Genomic DNA, 21,856 nt, shown 5'->3' on the forward strand with positions numbered 1-21,856 from the left:
CAGTGGGCAGCAATCCTCTGGCTCTCCTTTGAAGGAAGAGGCAGAGACAGACTCCTCACGGTTAGAGAAGAGGATGTCAGAAACTACAGAGTCCTGAAGAGTGTTCTGGTAGATGGGTTAGGCTTAACCACTGAACAGTACAGGTTAATGTTCAGAGACACCCAAAAGACACAGACTCAGGACTGGTCTGAATATGTTGAATGTGCCACTAAGGCTTTGGAGGGTTGGTTGCTGGGAAGTAAGGTATCTGATTTTACAGGATTGTATAATTTGATGATGAGAGAACAGATTTTAAATAACTGTCAAAACCAGCAACTGCATCAACACTTGGTTGACTCTGATCTGACCTCTCCCCAAGAATTGGGAAAGAAGGCAGACAAATGGGTCAGAACCAGGGTTAAGCAAAAGAACCAGAACCAGGGCCAAGGGGGTGATCAGAAGAAAACAGACCAAAAGGGTGGAGATCAGAAACCTAAAGACCAGAAGTCTTCAACAGGGCCCCAAACTACTGCTAAGGAGGGTGGGTCCCAACAGTCCAAGAAGAAGAAAGAAGGTCAGAAGAAACCCTGGTGCAATCATTGTAAAAATACAACTCACTGGACTAGTGATTGCAAAAAGGGTGGAGCCCCCAACACTGTTGCCCCTAAGGCACCTGCTCCCAGTACTACTGTTAGCAGTGTTGGTCCCCAGACAAAGGGTGTAGTGGGAATCACTATGGGAACTGAAGGAGATTCTGACTTAGACAGAACCCTTACACAGGCAGTCTTGATCTGTGATGGGGACATTGATTTGTCCCTGACTGTGAGCCCCAGTAACCTGGGCAAGTACAGACAGACTCCTTTAATTAATGACAAAGTGGCTCAAGCCTACAGGGACACATGTGCCAGTGTCACTATGGTGACACCAGGCTTTGTGGACCCTGGACAGTACATACCAGGTGAGAACTACCTGGTGACCAATGCCAGCAATGCCACTACTTCACATAGTGTGGCAGTTGTTAACTTCTCATGGGGAGGGGTAACTGGCCTCAAAAGAGTTGTGGTTAGTGCAGACCTCCCAGTAGAATGTTTGTTGGGCAATGACCTAGAGAGTTCTCTATGGTCAGAAGTGGAGTACAGGACTCATGCAGAGATGTTAGGTATATCATCACATGTCCTTGCTGTGACCAGGTCACAGGCCAAAAAGTGCCTCACTGAACCTCAGGTCTTCGATCCTGGAACAATGGACCAAGCACCTACCAAGAAGAAGAACAGGAGGGTAAAGGCTGTGCCTTCCCCCCTGCCTCAGAGTGATGATCAGCCTTCCCAGGAAGCTGATCTAGAGGACCCTGAAGGAACTGTCCCTGAAGAGCTTGAACCTGATCAGGTTGAGTTTCTGGGGACAGGGGGACCTTCAAGGGCTGACTTGAGGCAGGCTCAGTTATCCTGTCCCTCTCTTGAACCCCTCAGACAGCTGGCTGCTGCTGAGGCTGCTGGGAATGCTCAAGGTACCCATAAAGTGTATTGGGATGAAGGGCTCCTTTATTCAGAGGCTAGAGACCCCAAGCCTGGTGCAACCAGGAGGTTGGTCATACCTCTGCAATTTAGGGGCTTCCTTCTTACCTTGGCCCATGACATTCCTTTAGCAGGACACTTAGGCCAGAACAAGACTTGGGACAGACTTGTCCCTCACTTTCACTGGCCTCACATGAATGAAGATACAAAGGAGTTTTGTCGCTCCTGTGTTACCTGCCAAGCCAGTGGCAAATCAGGTGGCACAACAAAGGCCCCCCTAATACCACTACCTGTGGTGGGGGTCCCCTTTGAAAGAGTGGGAATAGACATAGTGGGTCCCATGGATCCTCCCACTGCATCTGGGCACAGATTTATACTGGTGGTAGTGGATCATGCCACCAGGTATCCAGAGGCAATTCCCCTTAGGACCACTACAGCACCTGTTGTGGCCAGGGCCCTGCTGGGAGTATTCTCCAGAGTGGGGTTTCCTAAGGAGGTAGTATCTGACAGAGGTACCAACTTTATGTCAGGATACTTGACAGCTATGTGGAAGGAATGTGGTGTCAACTACAAGTTCACCACCCCTTATCACCCACAATGCAATGGGCTTGTTGAGAGATTCAACAAGACCCTAAAGGGTATGATCAAAGGATTACCTGAAAAGCTCAGGCGAAGATGGGACATCCTTCTACCCTGCCTTCTGTTTGCTTACAGAGAGGTCCCACAAAAAGGAGTTGGCTACAGCCCCTTTGAATTGTTGTTTGGGCACCCTGTGAGAGGCCCACTGTGTTTGGTGAAGGAAGGATGGGAGTTACCTCTCAAAAAGCCTAAGCTAGACATAGTGGACTATGTACTTGGTCTCCGCTCCAGGATGGCTGAGTATATGGAGAAGGCGTCCAAAAACCTTGAGGCAAGCCAGGCCTTACAGAAAGCTTGGCATGACCAAAAGGCTGTCTTGGTTGAGTATCAGCCAGGACAGAAGGTATGGGTGTTGGAGCCAGTGGCCCCAGCAGCACTCCAAGACAAATGGTCTGGACCCCATATAATCCTGGAAAAGAAGGGAGAGGTCACCTACTTGGTGGACCTAGGAACTCCCAGGAGTCCCCACCGGGTACTCCATGTTAACAGGCTTAAAGCATATGTTGACAGGGCAGACATGGGCTTGCTCATGGCTACAGATGAGGGACAGGAGGAAGAGAGTGACCCTCTCCCAGACCTGTTGTCTCAGAACCCTGAAGATGGCTCAGTTGAAGGAGTGACCCTTGGAGGCAACCTCACTGCCCATCAGCAGACTGAATGTAGACAGGTTCTACAATCATTTTCACATATGTTTTCCTTGATACCTAGTCAAACTGACTGGTGTACCCATGTGGTGGACACTGGTGACAGTCTGCCTGTAAAGAACAAGCTTTACAGACAACCTGACCACGTCAGGGACTGTATAAAGGCTGAGGTACATAAAATGCTGGAATTAGGTGTCATTGAACCCTCAGAGAGCCCCTGGGCTAGCCCAGTGGTTCTGGTCCCCAAACCTCACACCAAAGATGGCAAGAGAGAGATGAGGTTCTGTGTGGATTACAGAGGACTCAATGCTGTCACCAGGACAGATGCACACCCTATTCCAAGGGCAGATGAGCTCATAGACAAACTAGCTTCTGCAAAGTTTTTGAGCACATTTGACTTAACAGCTGGCTATTGGCAAATCAGATTAGCTGAGGAGTCTAAGGCCAAAACAGCATTCTCAACCCCAGGTGGGCATTATCAGTTTGTGGTGATGCCCTTTGGTCTGAAGAATGCACCTGCCACCTTCCAAAGGCTGGTGAACCAAGTCCTTACTGGGTTGGATGACTTTTGTGCAGCATATCTTGATGACATTGCTGTCTTTAGCTCCACCTGGGAGGATCACCTGATCCACCTGAAGAAGGCTCTTGAGGCCCTGCAGAGGGCAGGCCTCACTATCAAGGCTACTAAGTGCCAGATAGGGCAGAGTAAGGTTGTATATTTGGGCCACCTTGTAGGTGGAGGCCAAGTTCAACCACTGGAGAGTAAGATACAATCCATCAAGGACTGGTCCCCTCCAACCACCCAGACTCAAGTTCGAGCTTTCTTGGGCTTGACTGGGTACTACAGGAAGTTTGTTAAGAACTATGGGTCCATTGTGACCCCTCTTAATGATCTGACATCCAAGAAGATGCCCAAAAAGGTTCAGTGGACAGTAAGCTGTCAAAAGGCATTTGATGACCTGAAGGAGGCCATGTGCTCTGCACCTATCCTGAAAAGTCCTGACTACTCCAAAGAGTTTATTGTCCAAACAGATGCTTCTGAGTTGGGTGTGGGAGCTGTGCTGTCACAACTTAATGTAGATGGTCAAGACCAACCCATTGCTTTTATTAGCAGAAGGTTGACCCCCAGAGAGAAGAATTGGTCAGCTATTGAGAGGGAGGCCTTTGCAGTGGTGTGGGCCCTGAAGAAGCTGAGGCCATACTTGTTTGGCACTCACTTCAAGATTCAGACCGACCATAAGCCCCTCTTGTGGCTAAATCAGATGAAGGGTGAAAACCCCAAACTGCTTAGGTGGTCCATTTCCCTACAGGGGATGGACTTTACAGTGGAGCACCGGCCAGGTACTGACCATGGGAATGCAGATGGTCTCTCCAGGTACTTCCACTTAGGACATGAAGACGAGACTGGTCAAGGCTAGTTTAATGTCCCAGCGTTTGGGGGGGGGGGTTGTGTAGGAGAGTAGGGTCTGCTATCCTATGGTCACCCCAAATTTTTGCTTTTTGCTTCACTGGTTTTTGACATATTGAGGCTGTGGGCCTGCCAATCAGGCCCCCAGCCTGCTGTTCTCTCTACTAAATTAAAACTATGCACCCTAGGTGCATAACCAATTGGAAGTGGATCACCCTGTCAGCCCCTGTACCAGTGTACACTAGGTACCCAGGGCATTGGTGTACCCAAGGCCTGCCAAGGGCTGCAGCATGTATTATGCCACCCCAGGCTTGGCCTAACAATCTGACACAACTGGCTGATCACTCAGCTGGGGTAAGTTGGTGTAATCACCTCTTACTTAGGTGTAGTATACCTATACCTAACCTTAAATGGGACACCTGGTAACCTATAAGTCACTCCTATGGCAGGCCTTAACAATCCTGAAGGCAGAGTGCTTGGTTCCATGTGAGATGGTGCTCTGGCATGAGCTGAGCCTGTCTGCAGTGGTCGGAACAACTTCCTTCTACTGTTTCCAGATATCGTCATACCATATACTCTTAAGTGCATTATGAACCTCGCGGTTAAATGCTATCTTTGGTTTGGCTTTATCAAAACATGTCGAGTAAGGTGTCATACGAATTGGAATACTAACCCCTCGCCAATTCTGGCGACGGGGTTAGCATTCCACCCTTCTAGAGGGACACGACATGTACAGTGCCTGAAACCCGGGTAAAATCAGACATAGCCTCAGCTCCACAAAATGGATGCTGCCACCACAGACACAAGTCTGCCCTCCTGCTGCTGGGAGTCCTTCCAGCTTGGGAGGTGTGGACAAAGGCTTTCCTGCCAGGGGAGGTGCGTGCACCACCCCAGACAGGATTTTGTGTATTGGTCAGGTAGGGCTTGAAAGAAACCAGACATGCCTGTGGCTCACAAGGAGCCTCGGTGCATATGCCAGTTCAAACCGGTCCTGGGGCACACCAGTCCCGGGCCTGGGGCGAGCTGGACAAAGGATTGGGGGTGTAACCGCCCCCCTTCCTGGTCCCACCCATAGGGAGGGACCTAGCAGGTAGTCCGGCCCCTAGAATCCGTTTAAAGGTAGGAGCTGTGTCCTAAGACTTCAGACATCCTGGAATCAACTTGAAACTAAGAAGAAGACGGGAACTTCGACATTCTGCTGCACAGAAGACTGAAGAAAATCTCCCCTGTGGTCAGGGAGTGACCACCTTGCTAACGCAAGCACCATCCAGCGCATCAACGTCTGCTTTGCCGCCGCCTCCCGCCGGAGCCCGAGCCCAGAGACTGACAAGACCTGGACCTCCAGACCTCTCACCGCCCGATCCACAGTCCCTGAGAAGAAGAGACCCGTGGAGGCACCGAGACACGTGGAGCCAGCCATCTTGGAACGACTACGACAAGCTGACAAGTGCAACAACCGAGGCTCCCTCCAAGTTGTGCTTTGGGATCTGAGAAGCCCAACCCCCGAGCAGCATCTGCACCAAAGGTGAGCCCTCCAGCATCTCCACGATCTGCGTGGGGCCCTTCTGCATTTTGCCACTCGACGCGCCTAACCGGTTGCTGGCCCGCTGGCTAGTGGCCATCTTGGCGACGAACTCTACAAAATACACTGCTGGTCTGGTTGCTCCAGACTGGCCCTTGCTCCCCTCCAAAGGAGCAATCCCTCTGACCTTGCTGGTCAGAACCAACAGCTGATTTCCGAATCCTCCTACAATTGCTTTTGCCAAGGCTTGTTTGCTTCGATCAAGTCGCCGACACCGCCGACAGCGAGAGCCTGCGTGGGACAGCTCGTGAGCCGACTCCTGGACGTCGTCGACCTTCAGGGACCACGTGGCTGCGGAGACAAGCTACCCCTCATCACCTGTTTGCACCCGACATCGCCTGGTACCCACCTGGTGCCACGCTGGTCACTGGCTAGTGACTGTGAACACTGTCCCCTCTGCTTACAGGTCTTCAACATCTCCGATCCACTCTTGGATCCACTGCATCTCTCCCGGACCGACCGCCTGCAGCATCTTTGTCTTCAAGCTCCACGGAACAGATAGAAGCAACCCGACGCACTTCGAGGCCTATGCACCCGCTTCCTGTGGGTGAGGTAAAGCTGGCACACCTGTGCCCAAGTGTAGTATTACATCTCTAGTGCCTGTGTTCCAAATCTTGAGTTCCTAGTCCATCCGGAAGATCCTCTTTGCAGTAACTTTGTACTTTTTACGCACCCATTGAAACCTATGGGAGCACGCGTGTGACTATTTGCTCTGCACACGCCACCCGTGGACCTCCTGGTCACTAACTGACGTTAGCTCCTTGTAGGCCCAGCGATTCTAGAGGCCCTAGGCCTTTTCCCTTTTCTGTTCGTGGTACTTATACCACTATTTTAGTATATGGTTTGAGTGGCCACCAGGGCCTATCCATATAACGTGCAACTTCTGTGTATTCTGTGATAATCTTGTTTGACGATTTGTGCTCCTGTGCTCATAAAGAGACTAGGGGTTACTTTGAGAAATAAATACATATATATTTTGAATATATATCTGTGTGGTGTCCTTTCATTGGTATAAAAGGGGGTTACATTTGGTAAAACAGCTGGCTTAACACGCTTCACGAGTTTAGCCTCAAAGACTGCTTAGCCTACGCTACCACTAGGGCAGCTAGTCCGAAAAGGTTGACTTACAACCACACCATAAGGGTTGCTTGGCATGGTACAAGGTGATCACTTTAACTAGTGAGCATCATATACCAGGCCAACTTCTCACAGTGGGGAAGTAGATTGGTGTAGAGGTTGCACTGCCAGGGCCACTCGGGCGGCTGGGTGCAGGGTGCTTTTGAGCCTTCGGGCGCTCAATTGATTTCAATGGGAAATCTCCGGTTTAGAAAAAGACTGCAAGCTCGGGGACGAGGATTTCTCAGGTGCCACCACCACTTCGAGAGGTAAGTTGGGTAGTTGGAGGATAGGTAGGTACCCCGGGGTTGGGTACAGGGGGCCGCGGGGCGCTGGGTGCAGGGGTGCTTTTTGGTGTTGGGAAATCTTACCCTCTGTTGGTCGCGGTTGGGGGTGGGGGCACCTTGTTCTGAGGCTGCAGGCTTCTTCAGGAGTGTCGAGGGAGGTCCTTGGGTGCCGGACTCGGGGTCACAGTCGCCGTGGGGTCGTCCTCGTGGTCCTTGTTCACTCCGGCACAGGCCAGGCTTGGCTGGTGCAGAGTGTGCTGGGTTCGCGGTTCCGGGCTGCTGCCAGGGATTAGAAGTAGATTTTGAGTAGAGCCTCTACTCATGGGAGTCCCAGGGGCTTAGAGTCAAAAGGTAGCCAGGTCCTCCGGGGTTTGTGAGGTTGCTGGCCACAAGAGATGCCGGGTTGGAGTAGGAGTAGGTTCGAGGGTCCACAGGCCGGTAGGGCTGGGGCCAAAGCAGTTTGTGTCTTCCTCTTCTTAGCAGCTGCAGGGCAGGTCTCCTATCTTCCAGCTCTTCTTCGGATTTTGGAATCTGGAATCTGGGGAAGGAAGGTTCAGGGTGCCCCTAAATACTAGATTTAGGGGCGTTACAGGTAGGTGAAGGGCAGGGACCAATGGGTCCCTGTCCTGGGGTGGGTACACCCCTATCCTGCCTCTCTCCTGTGGGAGGGGGGCAGTGGCCTAGTCCTGATAGGGTAGGGCTTCCCATCTTCAAGATGGCGAGAGCCCGGGGATGTGCTTCACTTCGCCTCCCCCACCTGAGGGGTGGGGTTGGCAGGCTGGCACATCCCCTGTCCTTATTTGGGGTTTCCGGCCAAGCTTCCCGCCAGAGTGGGGGGTTGCAGTGGCCTGGGGAAGCTCACAGAGGTGGCATGCCTTTGAAGCTTCCCCCTGCCCATCCTGGGGGAGGAGATTTAGCACCTCGCCCAGGATGTGCATTGTTGCAGGCCCAGGAGAGCAGGGGCTCTCCTACCCAGGGGTCCAGCAACATGTCTGCTGTGTGGCTGCCTAGGCAGCCTCAGAACAGACGTGGATTGTAGGTTAGGTTTTAGGGGGCATCTCTAAGATGCCCTCTGGGGTGCTTGGTACATTAAATCCCACACTGGCATCAGTGTGGGTTTAATGTGCTGAGAAGTTTGATACCAAACTTCTCAGTCTTCAGTGTTGCCATTATGGTGCTGTGGAGTTCGTGTTTGACGAGCTCTCAGCACCATGTACTCTTAAATGACAGCACTGCACTTACAGTGCCCAGGAATGATCCTGGGTACTGTAGGGGCACAGGGCTCCTGCTCCTGTGCCCACACCATTGGCATAGGGCACCCAGCTAGAGGGGTGGCTGATATATGCCATGGCAGTGTAGGTGATGGGCATGGCACACAGGGATGTGTGCCATGTCGACTCGTTGTTTTGTCTTGCACCCAGACACCCAGCCTGCAAGGGCAGAGTGTGTGTGTAAGGGTACAGGGCCTCTAAGGGTGGCACAATGAGTGCTGCAGCCCTTAGAGGCCTTCCCTGGTCACAAGGCCCTGGGTACCTAGGGTACCATTTACCAGGGTCTGACATGTGGCCAGGGTTTGCCAATTTGGGTTTTGTGTGTTTAGGGAAGGAACATAGGCCCTGGGCACCTGATTGGCAGGAGTCCAGGGCACACTCAGTCAAAGTTCATTCAGCAATTCAGCAAAAGTGGGGGCATACCATGTAAGAAAGATGGCACTTTCTCACATTCACCCATCAGGATTACAGAATCCTTAAGCCAATCTTCTAAGTAGGTGTGTTCAAGAAATTCACGATTGGGAATCGCAAGAAGAAGGCTTATCAGATAATCTTCCAAGATTGGGGCTCCTAAATATAGATCTCTTTGAAACTGAAACACACGCAAAATTAAGGTTATGCCTCTAGGACATGGGATCCAAAATCTGTGATCTGGAAAGTGTTTTACGCTGTTCCTCGGATCCAACTAATACAAGCAGTGTTAATCAAACTGAGACACTCTAACGCAACAATGATCTCAACCGGCCAGAATGAATGGCAAAGACAAAGCAGTGGTGGTATTCAGAGCTTTTTCGCCTATATGTCAAACCCTACAAGAAGATGATGTGCTAACAAAACCTGCTCTCCAGAATGCAAGGGCATATTCTCTACCCCCAACGTACTCTCACTGAATTTGGGAGCATGGCTTCTGAAATCATATGGCCATTTGAATTTACCACCAGACTGTATGAACATTCTTATGGAGGCCAAATGCCTGTCCATCGGATCATCATATGCATTCAAATGGAAAGGATTTGTTCTAAATAATGGTCATGAGTCTATTATGTGCCAACACATTGTTGTGCCTTATTTGCTTCATCTGGCCAAGTTTAAGCTGCGACATTCTTCAATTAAAGTTCATATTGTTGCTATTACAGCTTATCTAAAAGGACCTTCCCAAAACTCATTCTTTACCATTCCAGTACTTAAAAGACTTTTTGGAAGACTGAAGTAGACGTTTCCTTTAATCAGACCCCCACCACCTTCTTGAAAACTGAATCTGGTTTTGATTGGCTCCACCTTTTGAGCCTATGCATAAGGCCTCATTGCACCACCTTTCATGGAAGGTAGAGTTTTTAGGAGCAATTACCTCTGCAAGGAGAGGCAGTGAAATTCAAACTCTTTCAGCAGCCAAGCCTTTATTCTGTTTTTCATAGCAATAGGCTAGTCCTCAGAACATGCCCTTCTTTTCTACTTGAAGTCGTATCAGATTTTCATACAAATAAAATGATGCCTTTGTCAGTATTTTTCTCCAGAAGAAAGGTCTGATAACAACTAGATGTTAGAAGGGTCCTCATGTTTTATTGAGATAAAACAAAGCAAAAAAATCAGCTGTTTGGTAACTATGGTCCGTTTTGGACCTGTATAGCTTCTTTCATGCAATCCGTTGCTACAGGGGAGAGGAGTTCGCCTAACGGCTAGGGCGCTCGCAGCGGCTAGGGCGCTCGGCCTCGGACCTGGGGAACTGGGTTCGAGTCTCGGTAATGGCGCTGAACATCCTGTGATTCTGGGCAAATCACTTAATCTCCCTATGCCTTACAAAAATGAATGTGTGTCCTCATGTAACGTAACTGGTGCTATGTAAAGCGCTCTGATACCTGATTAGATTCAGGTCAAGTTTGCGCTATATAAAACTCTACAAAAAAATAACAAAGTTTCTTGGATTTCATGTTAATAACAACTAGTTAATAAACAATTCCCAGGGAAAAACAAAGCACATTTGACACAGAAAAGCAGTATCTGTTGTTTGGCTAAGAAATTTACTCTTAATAAAAATGTGTAAAGCAGCTCCCTGAAAATCAATACACACTTTTTACTAACCATTGTTGTTTGGATGAAGAATCAAGAGCTGACACACTAGCAGGTGAATCAGCTTGGACAACCTTTGCTTCTGTGTTAGTTACCCGTAGTTAAATCTGTTATTTTTTCATGTTATTCAGCATGTTGACAACCGCATATTAGATATAGCCTTGCTATTCTATTTTGAGTTTTGACTATCAGTGAGGATTCTACTATGCAAAAGAAAATATTACTTATTTATAATCCTGGTAGTGCATCGTAGCTTGATACTAAAGCCTCAATATTGTTTTAATAGGTTATAATTTTAGAGTGGAAGTTATGATTTTATATTTTGCACAGTACATGTCATTTTAGGATGGGCTATTGTGGCAAAACTAAAAGCAACCTGTCAGCTTACAGGTTACAAGTCCTCCAAAAACATCTATGTTGGCTTTATTTGTAATTGGTGAACTCAGTAGAACTATCCTGACAGCCTTTTCATTCACTGACAATCTGAGCAAGGGTAATACGTTAACAAATGTTCACTTACTAAAATAAAATCCACAAAAATACAATATCATTCAGGGAAAAGTGACACCTGATGACGACATTCATTTTCAGTTTTGTTAAAGCATCTATAGAACTTGGGTGTAGCAGGCACAAGATGTGAGAAGGTTTTTCCCGTTAATGGAGGATCTCCAATTCACAGTTCACAGTTAGATTTCCAGCTTCCGACACGTACGCGGCGCTGGAAGAAAGCACCATGCTCATCATGGGGCTTGATCTTTCATTTTCCAAAGAAATACTCCTGCTTTGAGAGTTTATCTTTAGAAATAAAAGAAACCCAGACTGGTCCACCATAGCTATTGGATTGAGACTGGTGGCCACTGATTTCACAGAAGTGGCTCCTGTCAGGCAATCAGGAATGGCTTCTGAAGCACGAACTGCTGTGGTGAAAAAAAGATGCTGAGGCAGCGAGAAACCTTTGGGCACCCACTATACTGTTACATACTCTATATTAAGTTCATACTGTGTTGGTGAAAAGGTCAGAAGATATTTGAGAGTGAACTGGTGGGCTATGAAGTGACACATACTAGTCGTATCCTGTTGGGTACGCAGTGCAACACTTGTTCAGCATCTTTAACTCTTGCCTCTATCTTGCCTCCATTTTAATATATTTTTCCTTTTCTCGCCCATCCACAGACGAGAGAGCCGCCATGAACATGTGTGGAATGGCGAAGCAGTATAATGAGGCACCAGCTACAGAAAAGAACCCATGGCTGGTCTCCATCTCTATTACTGTGAGTCTGCAGAGCGATATGCTGTATTCTTTGTGTCCGCGGGTACAATGCGTATTAAAATAGGCAAATGTTGGGCACTTTATAATATGCACACTGACCTAAAATGTCCTTTGGCATTGATGGCAGACTTGTTAAAGATATTTATCTTCATTACTAATGTCTTTAAGGCTCATAGTCTTTATGTATAGAATAATGATGGTTAATACTATGATGATGCATCAGCGTGGAAGATCCCACAGAGCCCCGACGAAGTCTAGGTGAGAATGCCTCATGTAATATGTTTCAAGAGTTCTCTGACAACGTGTTTACTGAAGTGCTAAATCTTGGACTTGCAGATATTATTGATACTAATCCATGGGGAAGTATAGGTGAAACACGTTGTAGCTAGACGTATTAAAGGAAATGAAAGAAAAGACCTTTCACACTTCTTGCAAGACTCTACGTGTGGTCTTCGATTCTGCTCACGGTGACTGAACAATATCTCATATGTGTACCAGACGAGCCGCAGATGTAGATAACCAGGGCATCTTGGACAGACTTGGGGGATAAATAAAGTCAGGCTAACACTAAGTACATTTCAAAATGGAGTACGGTTCAGGAATCTGTATCACTTAAAGGAATTAAGATTTTTAAGATTATAGCTGGTGATAGGGAGTTGGGGAACACTTGCGTGGCCCCCATTCAAAGGCATAGAATAAAGCATATGCCTACAAGACATAGCCAGCCTTGATAAAAATGCTCTCACCTGCAAGAATGATTCTTTGCCTTTGGTATTTCCACGGAATAACACGCTTGGATGAATATGTGCCATGGCATCAACCCTTGACCCTGTAACCCTTTCAGATATCCATGATTTGTCGTATTCTCTTGATGAATAACGCCCACATTTTCATGTGACTCAGTGATATCCCAGAAACTTTAAGTCTAGTTCTGACCCTCCATTGCATCACCTACACTACCTGTTGTGTGCTTTGGTGTATAGTGGCACAGTCCTTTGGGCGAGAGAATTATAGCTTGGGTGTATGAAGGACAGAACAAAGGAAGCGCAAGCAGCGGAGCACGGTACAGACTCAAAGGCAAAGATACAGCGATGACTGACGGAAATGGAAGGCGGGCTCTAAGAGTGTAGGTGGACTCTTACTGGATCACCACACAGTCTACTTTAAAGACATGCTTTCATCGCTTTTCTATATTGGAGCGTTCACTTCATCTTCAGGTCACAAAGTGTTTTCTGACACAGCTGGGGTTTAATATAATCTGTGTAAGCCTGCTGGGGGTCTCAGCAGTCGAGCAGATCACCTTTGTAGAGTGCTCTCCTTTTCACCGCTGCCTCCATGTAAGTGATGGACAGCGTTTCCCAGACTCCTTGAAGGATTTTTCAAAGACCTTTCACTCCTACCTGACACAGCAACATGTTCTCATAATATAATATGCAGTTATTGAGATTTTCGTAATTCACCTGTCATCCCACGGTGATGGGGTTTGCCTCTGTCATTAGCATTTTGCTACAATTCGGAGCGCCTCAACCTGCTCAGACAATTGGTTATAGGAGCTGAGAACCCATCTCAGGTTGGGTATGAAGATAATCCATGGATCTTCAATGGAATGGAGATCTCCTCAGGAGAACTAACAGGACAGTCAAGTGACTTCTTCCCCTTCAGTCTGCCTCTCCTCTGTCTCACGTGCAGAGCTTTCATTCACCCCAGCCCCGGCCCCGGCATCCTACTTTGATATCATAGGAACGCGCCTGGATAGTGCCATGCTGTGTATGAGCTGGGCCTCGGGCAGCTCTGTAAGGCAAGGCTTTTTCATGGAGCTTCCATCAAAGAGGGGTCTCATCAGGAGATCTGACAGGAGAGCCAGGTGGCTTCATTCCCTCCAATCTGTCTCACATGCACAACTTTAAGTCACCCCAAACCTAACATGTCACTTTGGCATTACAAGCACCAGCCTGTATATCCAAAGTCAATTAAAAGCTGATCTGTCACAGGCAACTGAATCCGGCCGCATCTGCTGCAAATCTCAGGGCTGCCCCAGTTGTACTGCGGCATGTGTGACAACACATAGAAGAAGTTTCAGAAGACTTCTAATTAGATCACATTTTTGATATCTTGGCTCCCACACAATAACAGAAGTACATTCCCCTTCATCACCATATACCATGTCCACCACACTCCCTTCCCACCAGCTTCTTCCACTAAACATTAAACATAGAGCCTCCAGATATCACAAGAGCAAGACACGCAAGAACTTTATACACAAGTCAGGACAAGACAATTCCACAGTCGGCCAAGGAGGACTATACATCTTGAGACATGCCTGGCCAGAGCACCGGTTCCATCAACCTCCTTTCATATAGGCTCTTGAATTCTCTGTTTGGAGTCCCACATATCTTGTTCACTCTAAACACTACCGCTGATTCGGGCGTAAGTGTCTTGAGGCATGCCTGGCCAGAGCACCGGTTCCATCAACCTCCTTTCGTGTAGGCTCTTGAAATCTCTGTTTGGAGTCCCACATAGCTTGTTCACTCTAAACACTACCCCTGATTCGGACGTAAGTGTCTTGAGGCATGCCTGGCCACAGCACCGGTTCCATCAACCTCCTTTCATATAGCCTCTTGGATTCTCTGTTTGTGGTCCCACAAATCTTGTTCACTCTAAACACTACCCCTGATTCGGACGTAAGTGTCTTGAGGCATGCCTGGCCAGAGCACCGGTTCCATCAACCTCCTTTCGTATAGCCTCCTGGATTCTCTGTTTGGAGTCCCACATACCTTGTTCACTCTAAACACTACCCCTGATTCGGACGTAAGTGTCTTGAGGCATGCCTGGTGTTAGACGGCGACCTCAGAGGAGCCCGGAAAGGGGGTCCTGACTACCCTGAGACCCACCCTCAAAGTATCGTAGCCGGGCACTGGCGGGAGATTCCCCAGGGGGAGGACTCTCGCAACTAGGATCGTACTTCTGGCACCACACGACACAGAGGGACCACACTGGATATTCTCAGAACAAGCTTTATCAAACAGGTATCACTGCAAATATGTACAAGGTGAGCACGGGCTCAAGAGTCTCGGAAAGGTAGGGGGTAGCGGGACTGTCTCTGGTAACGGTTCAAAGCAGGGGCGTACCCGGCGCACAGCTCACAATCCTCGAGCTGGGGGATACGTGGTCGGAGTTGGGGTCCGGCGGGACCGTGAGAGTCTGGGGGAGCCGCGAGTCACTCAGCAGGGCTCAGGTACAAGTTCGGAGGTCTTACGATCTTTCAGGGAGCCGCGAGTCACTCAGCGGGGCTCAGGTACAAGTTCGGAGGTCTTACGATCTTCAGGGAGCCGCGAGTCACTCAGCGGGGCTCAGGTACAAGTTCGGAGGTCTTACGATCTTCAGGGAGCCGCGAGTCACTCAGCAGGGCTCAGGTACAAGTTCGGAGGTCTTACGATCTTCAGGGAGCCGCGAGTCACTCAGCAGGGCTCAGGTGAGTTCCAGTTCCAGGAGCCGCGACCACGTCAGCAAGCTCTCGTTGTTCCAGCGTCGAATCTGCCGGACAGCCCCAGAGCACCCCTTGTTATAGTTCGACCCCTCTTTGATGTCCGGAGTCTGTGCAGGCAGGGGTCTTGTCACCTGGGGGTCGCTTGTCGGGATTTCCTGCTATAGTCTTTTGATCCTTTCAGGGCCGGGTCGGGAGGAGTCCCAGACACCCAGCAGGCGTGGAGCCAGCCCTCAGGGAGGCCGGAGGGCCGATCGAAACCCATCGTCCCGGGGGGTTCAGAGGTGCGATAGAAACTGCTCCTCCCTCTCTCATCCCCTGGAAGCGTGATGTCCTCCAGCCGGAGTGGCGCCTCTATGCCTGGGTCGCGCTGGGGCCGGGCGGCCATCTTGGTGCATGAAGTGGGCACGCGGGCCCGGGGTGGCCGAAAGGGGAGAGGCCAGGGACGGAGATGTCCGGGTCGGTGCGTGTGTCCTGGTGGGGAGGTTCGGCCGGGCCGGGGGCTTGGGCTGTAGGTACCAGGTTTCGGTGGTGCGGGGGCACGGAGGGCCATTCTACGAGGCCGGGTCCAACATGCGTCCCCCCCAGCTGAAAGCCGGAGAGAACTGCCCATCAGCTTGGGGGGTTCTCTTCGCTGAGGCGGAAGAACCGGGAGAGGCCGTCAGCATTGGCGTGGTCCGTACCAGGGCGGTGTTCCACGGTGAAGTCCATCCCCTGGAGGGAGATTGACCACCGCAGTAGCTTGGGGTTTTCTCCTCGCATCTGCATGAGCCAACGTAAGGGCCGATGGTCAGTTTGGACTCTGAAATGGGTGCCAAACAGGTAGGGTCGTAGCTTTTTGAGTGCCCAGACCACGGCAAAGGCTTCGCGCTCTATGGTGCTCCATCTTTGTTCTCGGGGCAACAGCCGCCGACTGAGGAAGGCGACGGGCTGGTCTAGGCCTTGGTCATTTACTTGGGACAGGACGGCCCCAATGCCATGCTCGGAGGCATCGGTTTGGACTATGAACTCCTTGGCGTAGTCGGGAGCCTGGAGGACGGGGGCAGTACACATGGCCCTTTTTAGGGCATCGAAAGCTTCCTGGCAGGCAGCTGTCCACTGCACTTTCTTTGGCTGTTTTTTAGACGTGAGTTCTGTGAGAGGGCCGACAAGGCTGCCATACCCCCGAATGAATCTTCGGTAGTAGCCCGTGAGTCCCAGAAAGGCTCGGACCTCCGTCTGGGTGATGGGTGGTTCCCAGGCCAGGATGGCGTCGATCTTTGGCTGTAGCGGGGCGACCTGGCCACTCCCGACCTGGTGCCCCAAGTAGAACACGGATCCTTGCCCGATCTGGCACTTGCTGGCTTTTATTGTGAGGCCTGCCTGGCGCAGGGCGATTAGCACCCTTCGGAGGTGCCGGAGGTGCTCACTCCACTCTGAACTGAAGACAGCGATGTCGTCCAGGTATGCCGCGCTGAACTGTTCTAGCCCGGCCAGGACTCTATTCACCAGTCGCTGGAAAGTGGCCGGGGCATTTTTCATCCCGAAGGGCATTACGCGGAAGCGGTAGTGCCCATCGGGGGTGGAGAAAGCGGACCGCTCTTTGGCCCCTTCGGTGAGCGCAATCTGCCAGTATCCGCAGGTGAGGTCGAATGTGCTGAGGAACCGGGCTGCCCCTAGTCGGTCAATGAGTTCGTCGGCCCGTGGAATGGGGTGGGCATCGGCTCGGGTAACGTCATTGAGCCCCCGGTAGTCCACGCAGAATCGGAGCTCGGGGGCGACACCGGGGGCCGCTGCCTTCGGGACCAGGACCACGGGGCTGGCCCAGGGACTGTCAGAGGGCTCGATCACCCCCAGGGTCAACATCTTCGAGACTTCCGCTTGAATGCAGGACCGGACCCGGTCAGGAACCCGGTAGGCTCGGTGTCTCACCGGCGGGCTGTCCCCGGTGTCCACATCATGAACACACCAGTTGGTGACCCGGGGGGTCAGGGAGAAGAGGTCAGAAAATTGTCTTAGGAGCTGGCGGCAGTCCGCTTGTTGCTGGGCAGTGAGGGCTGGGGAGAGGTTCACTCCTTCCACGGAGCCATCCTGCTCCTTGATACACAGGAGGTCCGGGAGGGGATCCGACTCATCTTCGGCCCCGTCATCGGTGGCCAGCAGGAGGCTCAGTTCTGTCCGCTGGAAGTGAGGCTTGAGGCGGTTCACGTGCAGGACCCGGAGGGGATCCCGAGGCGACTGGACGTCCACCAAGTAGGTGACTTGGCTCTTCTTCTCGACCACTTTGTAGGGCCCAGTCCATCGGTCCTGGAGGGCGCCAGGCTTCACTGGGGCCATGACCCACAACTGCTGGCCCGGCTGGAACTCGACCAGAGTAGCATTCTGGTCGTACCAGCGCTTCATTTCTTCTTGACTCGCCTCCAGGTTGGCCTTGGCCAGTTCTCGGAACCTCCTGGTCTGGTTCCGGAGGGCCAGGACATATTGGAACACATCTCGGGGGGTGGTCTGGGGTGCTGCCTCCCACCCTTCCTTAACTAAACTGAGGGGACCTCGGACGGGGTGCCCATAGAGTAATTCAAACGGGCTGAACCCTAAGGACTTCTGGGGGACCTCCCGGTAAGCGAACAAGAGGCAGGGGAGCAGGACGTCCCACTTACGCCGGAGGGGCTCTTCTAGGCCAGCGATCATCCCTTTCAAAGTCCTATTAAACCTCTCTACTAGGCCGTTCCCTTGGGGATGGTACGGGGTGGTGAATTTATAGGACACCCCACATTGTTGCCACAGGGATGTCATATACCTGGATATAAAATTAGTGCCGCGATCGCTCACGACCTCGCGGGGGAAACCCACCCTGGAGAAGATCCCCATCAGGGCCCGGCCCACCACGGGGGCCGTAATGGTGCGTAGGGGAATAGCCTCTGGGTAGCGGGTGGCGTGGTCCACTAGGACCAAGATGAAACGGTGACCTTGGGAGGTGGGGGGGTCCAGTGGCCCCACGATGTCGATCCCGACTCGTTCGAAGGGGGTACTGACGACCGGGAAGGGTTGGAGGGGAGCCTTGCGCTTCCCCCCACTCTTCCCACTGGCTTGGCACGTGGGGCAGGACTTGCAGTGGGCCTCTACCGCTGCTTTCATCTTAGGCCAATAAAAATGGGTCACGAGACGGCTGTAGGTCTTGTCCTGACCCAGGTGACCGGCGAGGGGGACATCGTGGGCTAAGCCCAGGAGGAAATCCCGGAAGCGGAGAGGTACCACCAGTACCCGTCCGGATCCCAGCTCCACTGATTTCTGCTCACTATACAGGACGTTATTCTCCCAATAGATTCGGTGCGTTCCGGTCTGGTCACCTGCGGCTTGGCCCTCGGCCTGGCGCCGCAGCCCGACCAGGGAAGGACAGGTGGCTTGCTCCGGGCAAAATTCTTCTCGGGTGGGCCCGCCCTCGTGGCGCCAATGGGCCAACTCGGGTAGATCCCCCAACTCGGGGACCGGGGCGGGGTCGGATGGTGCGGGTTCGTCGCTGGCGACGGACCCTTCCGATGGGGGAACGGGAGGACCCTCATCGGGGACGGTGCTGGCTACTTTGACCGGGGTGCTCTCGATTTCTCTCCGGGGAGTGAGTCGGGCTGTCATAGATTGGGTGGTGGCACACACCCACTCGGGGAGTCCCATCATTCCTAGGTGGGCCTTGCGCTCTACGTGTTTCCAGGGAGAACTCTCCAGGTCGTTCCCTAAGAGGCAGTCGACCGGCTGGGAGGTTCTTACGGCCACCTTGAGTTGGCCTATCACCCCTCCCCACTCAAATGGCACCAGGGCCACCTGACACATACTTTCCCTATTGTCTGCAGATATTACGGGGCAAAAGACATTGGGGAGGATCTGCTCCTCGGGAACTAGGTGCCTGAGGACACCGGTGATACTGGCCCCGGTGTCCCGCAGGGCCTCTACCTGGTGGCCATTGATCTTGACGAGCTGCCCATATTTCTGTGTGTTGGACGGTAGGAGGCTACCAGGGATCATTTCCCTATCTCCCAGGGATACTAGGGCCATCGCGGCTGGTTCCCACTCCCCGGCTTCCTCAACCTCCTCCCCTAGGGCTACGTTGGCTATCTGTCTCGCAGGGGTGACTTGGGTGGCCATGGGGCACTCTGGGTCATTGGCGAAGTGCCCGGGTTTCTGGCAGCGGAAACATGTGACGGTCACCCGGTGTCCCCGTCTCCCAGGGGGCCCTGTTACTGGTGGGGGGGGCGCCGGGAAAGGTGGAGGTGGTGTCTTCGGGGGGCTAGGCTGGGACTCCCTCGGCCCTCCCTGGTTCCCTCCCCCTCTCTGGCGGGGTGGTCCCTGACTGGTTCGGGGGTACTCTCCTACCATGCCCCGGGAGACCCCGGTCGGCCTCCACGGCCAGCTTCCGGGGATCTGTGAGCTTGCTATCCAGCAGATGTTGACGTAGCTCTACGAAGCAGTTCGCAGCCAGATGTTCCCATAACATGAGGTCAGTGAGTTCGGCAAGGGTGGTGACGTTGCTGCCCTTGACCCACCCATCGAAGGCCCGACTAAAAAAGTTTACATACTCCACCCAGGTGGTGCCCGGGATCTTCCTGCAGTCCCGGAACCGTTGGCGGTACATTTCTGGGGTGAGGCCGTATCTTGTGAGGAGAGCCTCTTTCATGTGGCTGTAGGAGGTCTGCAGGGAGAGGGGTAGGTCGAGCAGGGTGTCCCTTCCTTCGCTCAGAAACCGTCCCCACAACCCCGCCCCCCAGTCCTTCTGTGGAATCCGATGGGAGGTCATGGCGACCTCGTAGGCCCGAAACCATTGCTGAATGTCATCGTTTTTATAATATTCTTTGACCACATCCTTGGGGATGTGGACCTTCTGTTCCGCTGGGGGGGCCGTCTCTCGGTTCCCCGAGGGTCTCCCGTCCTCATTTCGGGCCTTGAGCTCGAGTTCCTTTAAGCTCCGTTCGTGCTCCAGTTGGAGCTTTCTTCCTTCGTGCTCCCGTTGGAGCTTCTTTTCTTCCAGTTCGCCTTGTACACGCATTTGCTCTACTGCTAGCTTCTTCTCCGCTAACTTCAATTCGCCCTCGATTTTGAGTTTGGCTAACTCGAGTTCATGACTGCGGCTTCTCTCTCTGTCCGCGAGCTCTTCCGGGGATAGGCCCCCGTCTGGTACGATGCCTCGCACCTGATTGCTACTGTTTTCATTTTGGGGGGGTTCGGCTTCGTTTGGGCGCTCCCCCGTGCCTTCCGGGCGGGAGGCCCCGGTCTCCACCCAAGTTTTCAGTGCTTTCTGCAAGTCTTCTTTAGTGTTGAGGCCAGTGGTAGCGATTTTAAGTTCTTTGCAAAATTGTTTTAGCTCTTTGTGTGTGTATTCTTCCAGATGCTCCACCTGGAACACTCTGTTGGCGTTGGTTTCTGCGGAGCTCGTGGCGCTTCCTTCTGCCATCTTTGTTGGTCGTGCGTCCGTCGTTTACTGTACGATCTCTAGGTGATGGGCCCGAATCCCGTCGCTTGCCACCAATGTTAGACGGCGACCTCAGAGGAGCCCGGAAAGGGGGTCCTGACTACCCTGAGACCCACCCTCAAAGTATCGTAGCCGGGCACTGGCGGGAGATTCCCCAGGGGGAGGACTCTCGCAACTAGGATCGTACTTCTGGCACCACACGACACAGAGGGACCACACTGGATATTCTCAGAACAAGCTTTATCAAACAGGTATCACTGCAAATATGTACAAGGTGAGCACGGGCTCAAGAGTCTCGGAAAGGTAGGGGGTAGCGGGACTGTCTCTGGTAACGGTTCAAAGCAGGGGCGTACCCGGCGCACAGCTCACAATCCTCGAGCTGGGGGATACGTGGTCGGAGTTGGGGTCCGGCGGGACCGTGAGAGTCTGGGGGAGCCGCGAGTCACTCAGCAGGGCTCAGGTACAAGTTCGGAGGTCTTACGATCTTTCAGGGAGCCGCGAGTCACTCAGCGGGGCTCAGGTACAAGTTCGGAGGTCTTACGATCTTCAGGGAGCCGCGAGTCACTCAGCGGGGCTCAGGTACAAGTTCGGAGGTCTTACGATCTTCAGGGAGCCGCGAGTCACTCAGCAGGGCTCAGGTACAAGTTCGGAGGTCTTACGATCTTCAGGGAGCCGCGAGTCACTCAGCAGGGCTCAGGTGAGTTCCAGTTCCAGGAGCCGCGACCACGTCAGCAAGCTCTCGTTGTTCCAGCGTCGAATCTGCCGGACAGCCCCAGAGCACCCCTTGTTATAGTTCGACCCCTCTTTGATGTCCGGAGTCTGTGCAGGCAGGGGTCTTGTCACCTGGGGGTCGCTTGTCGGGATTTCCTGCTATAGTCTTTTGATCCTTTCAGGGCCGGGTCGGGAGGAGTCCCAGACACCCAGCAGGCGTGGAGCCAGCCCTTAGGGAGGCCGGAGGGCCGATCGAAACCCATCGTCCCGGGGGGTTCAGAGGTGCGATAGAAACTGCTCCTCCCTCTCTCATCCCCTGGAAGCGTGATGTCCTCCAGCCGGAGTGGCGCCTCTATGCCTGGGTCGCGCTGGGGCCGGGCGGCCATCTTGGTGCATGAAGTGGGCACGCGGGCCCGGGGTGGCCGAAAGGGGAGAGGCCAGGGGTTC

The 21,856-nt window shown here is 52.3% G+C and overlaps 1 protein-coding gene across 2 annotated transcripts in view; it reads left to right on the plus strand.

The window, feature by feature from the left end:
- Positions 1 to 21,856, plus strand: part of LOC146835421 (complement factor B-like) — a 687,940-nt gene that overhangs the window by 454,537 nt on the left and 211,547 nt on the right. For both annotated transcript variants that reach the window (XM_085602982.1, XM_085602983.1), the window contains one exon: positions 11,681 to 11,778. In XM_085602982.1, the coding sequence (XP_085459108.1) occupies positions 11,681 to 11,778 (98 nt within the window). The remainder of the gene's footprint in view (positions 1 to 11,680; positions 11,779 to 21,856) is intronic.

This window comes from Triturus cristatus, chromosome 4_2 (genome assembly GCF_964204655.1).
Source record: "Triturus cristatus chromosome 4_2, aTriCri1.1, whole genome shotgun sequence".
Classification (NCBI taxonomy): domain Eukaryota; kingdom Metazoa; phylum Chordata; class Amphibia; order Caudata; family Salamandridae; genus Triturus; species Triturus cristatus.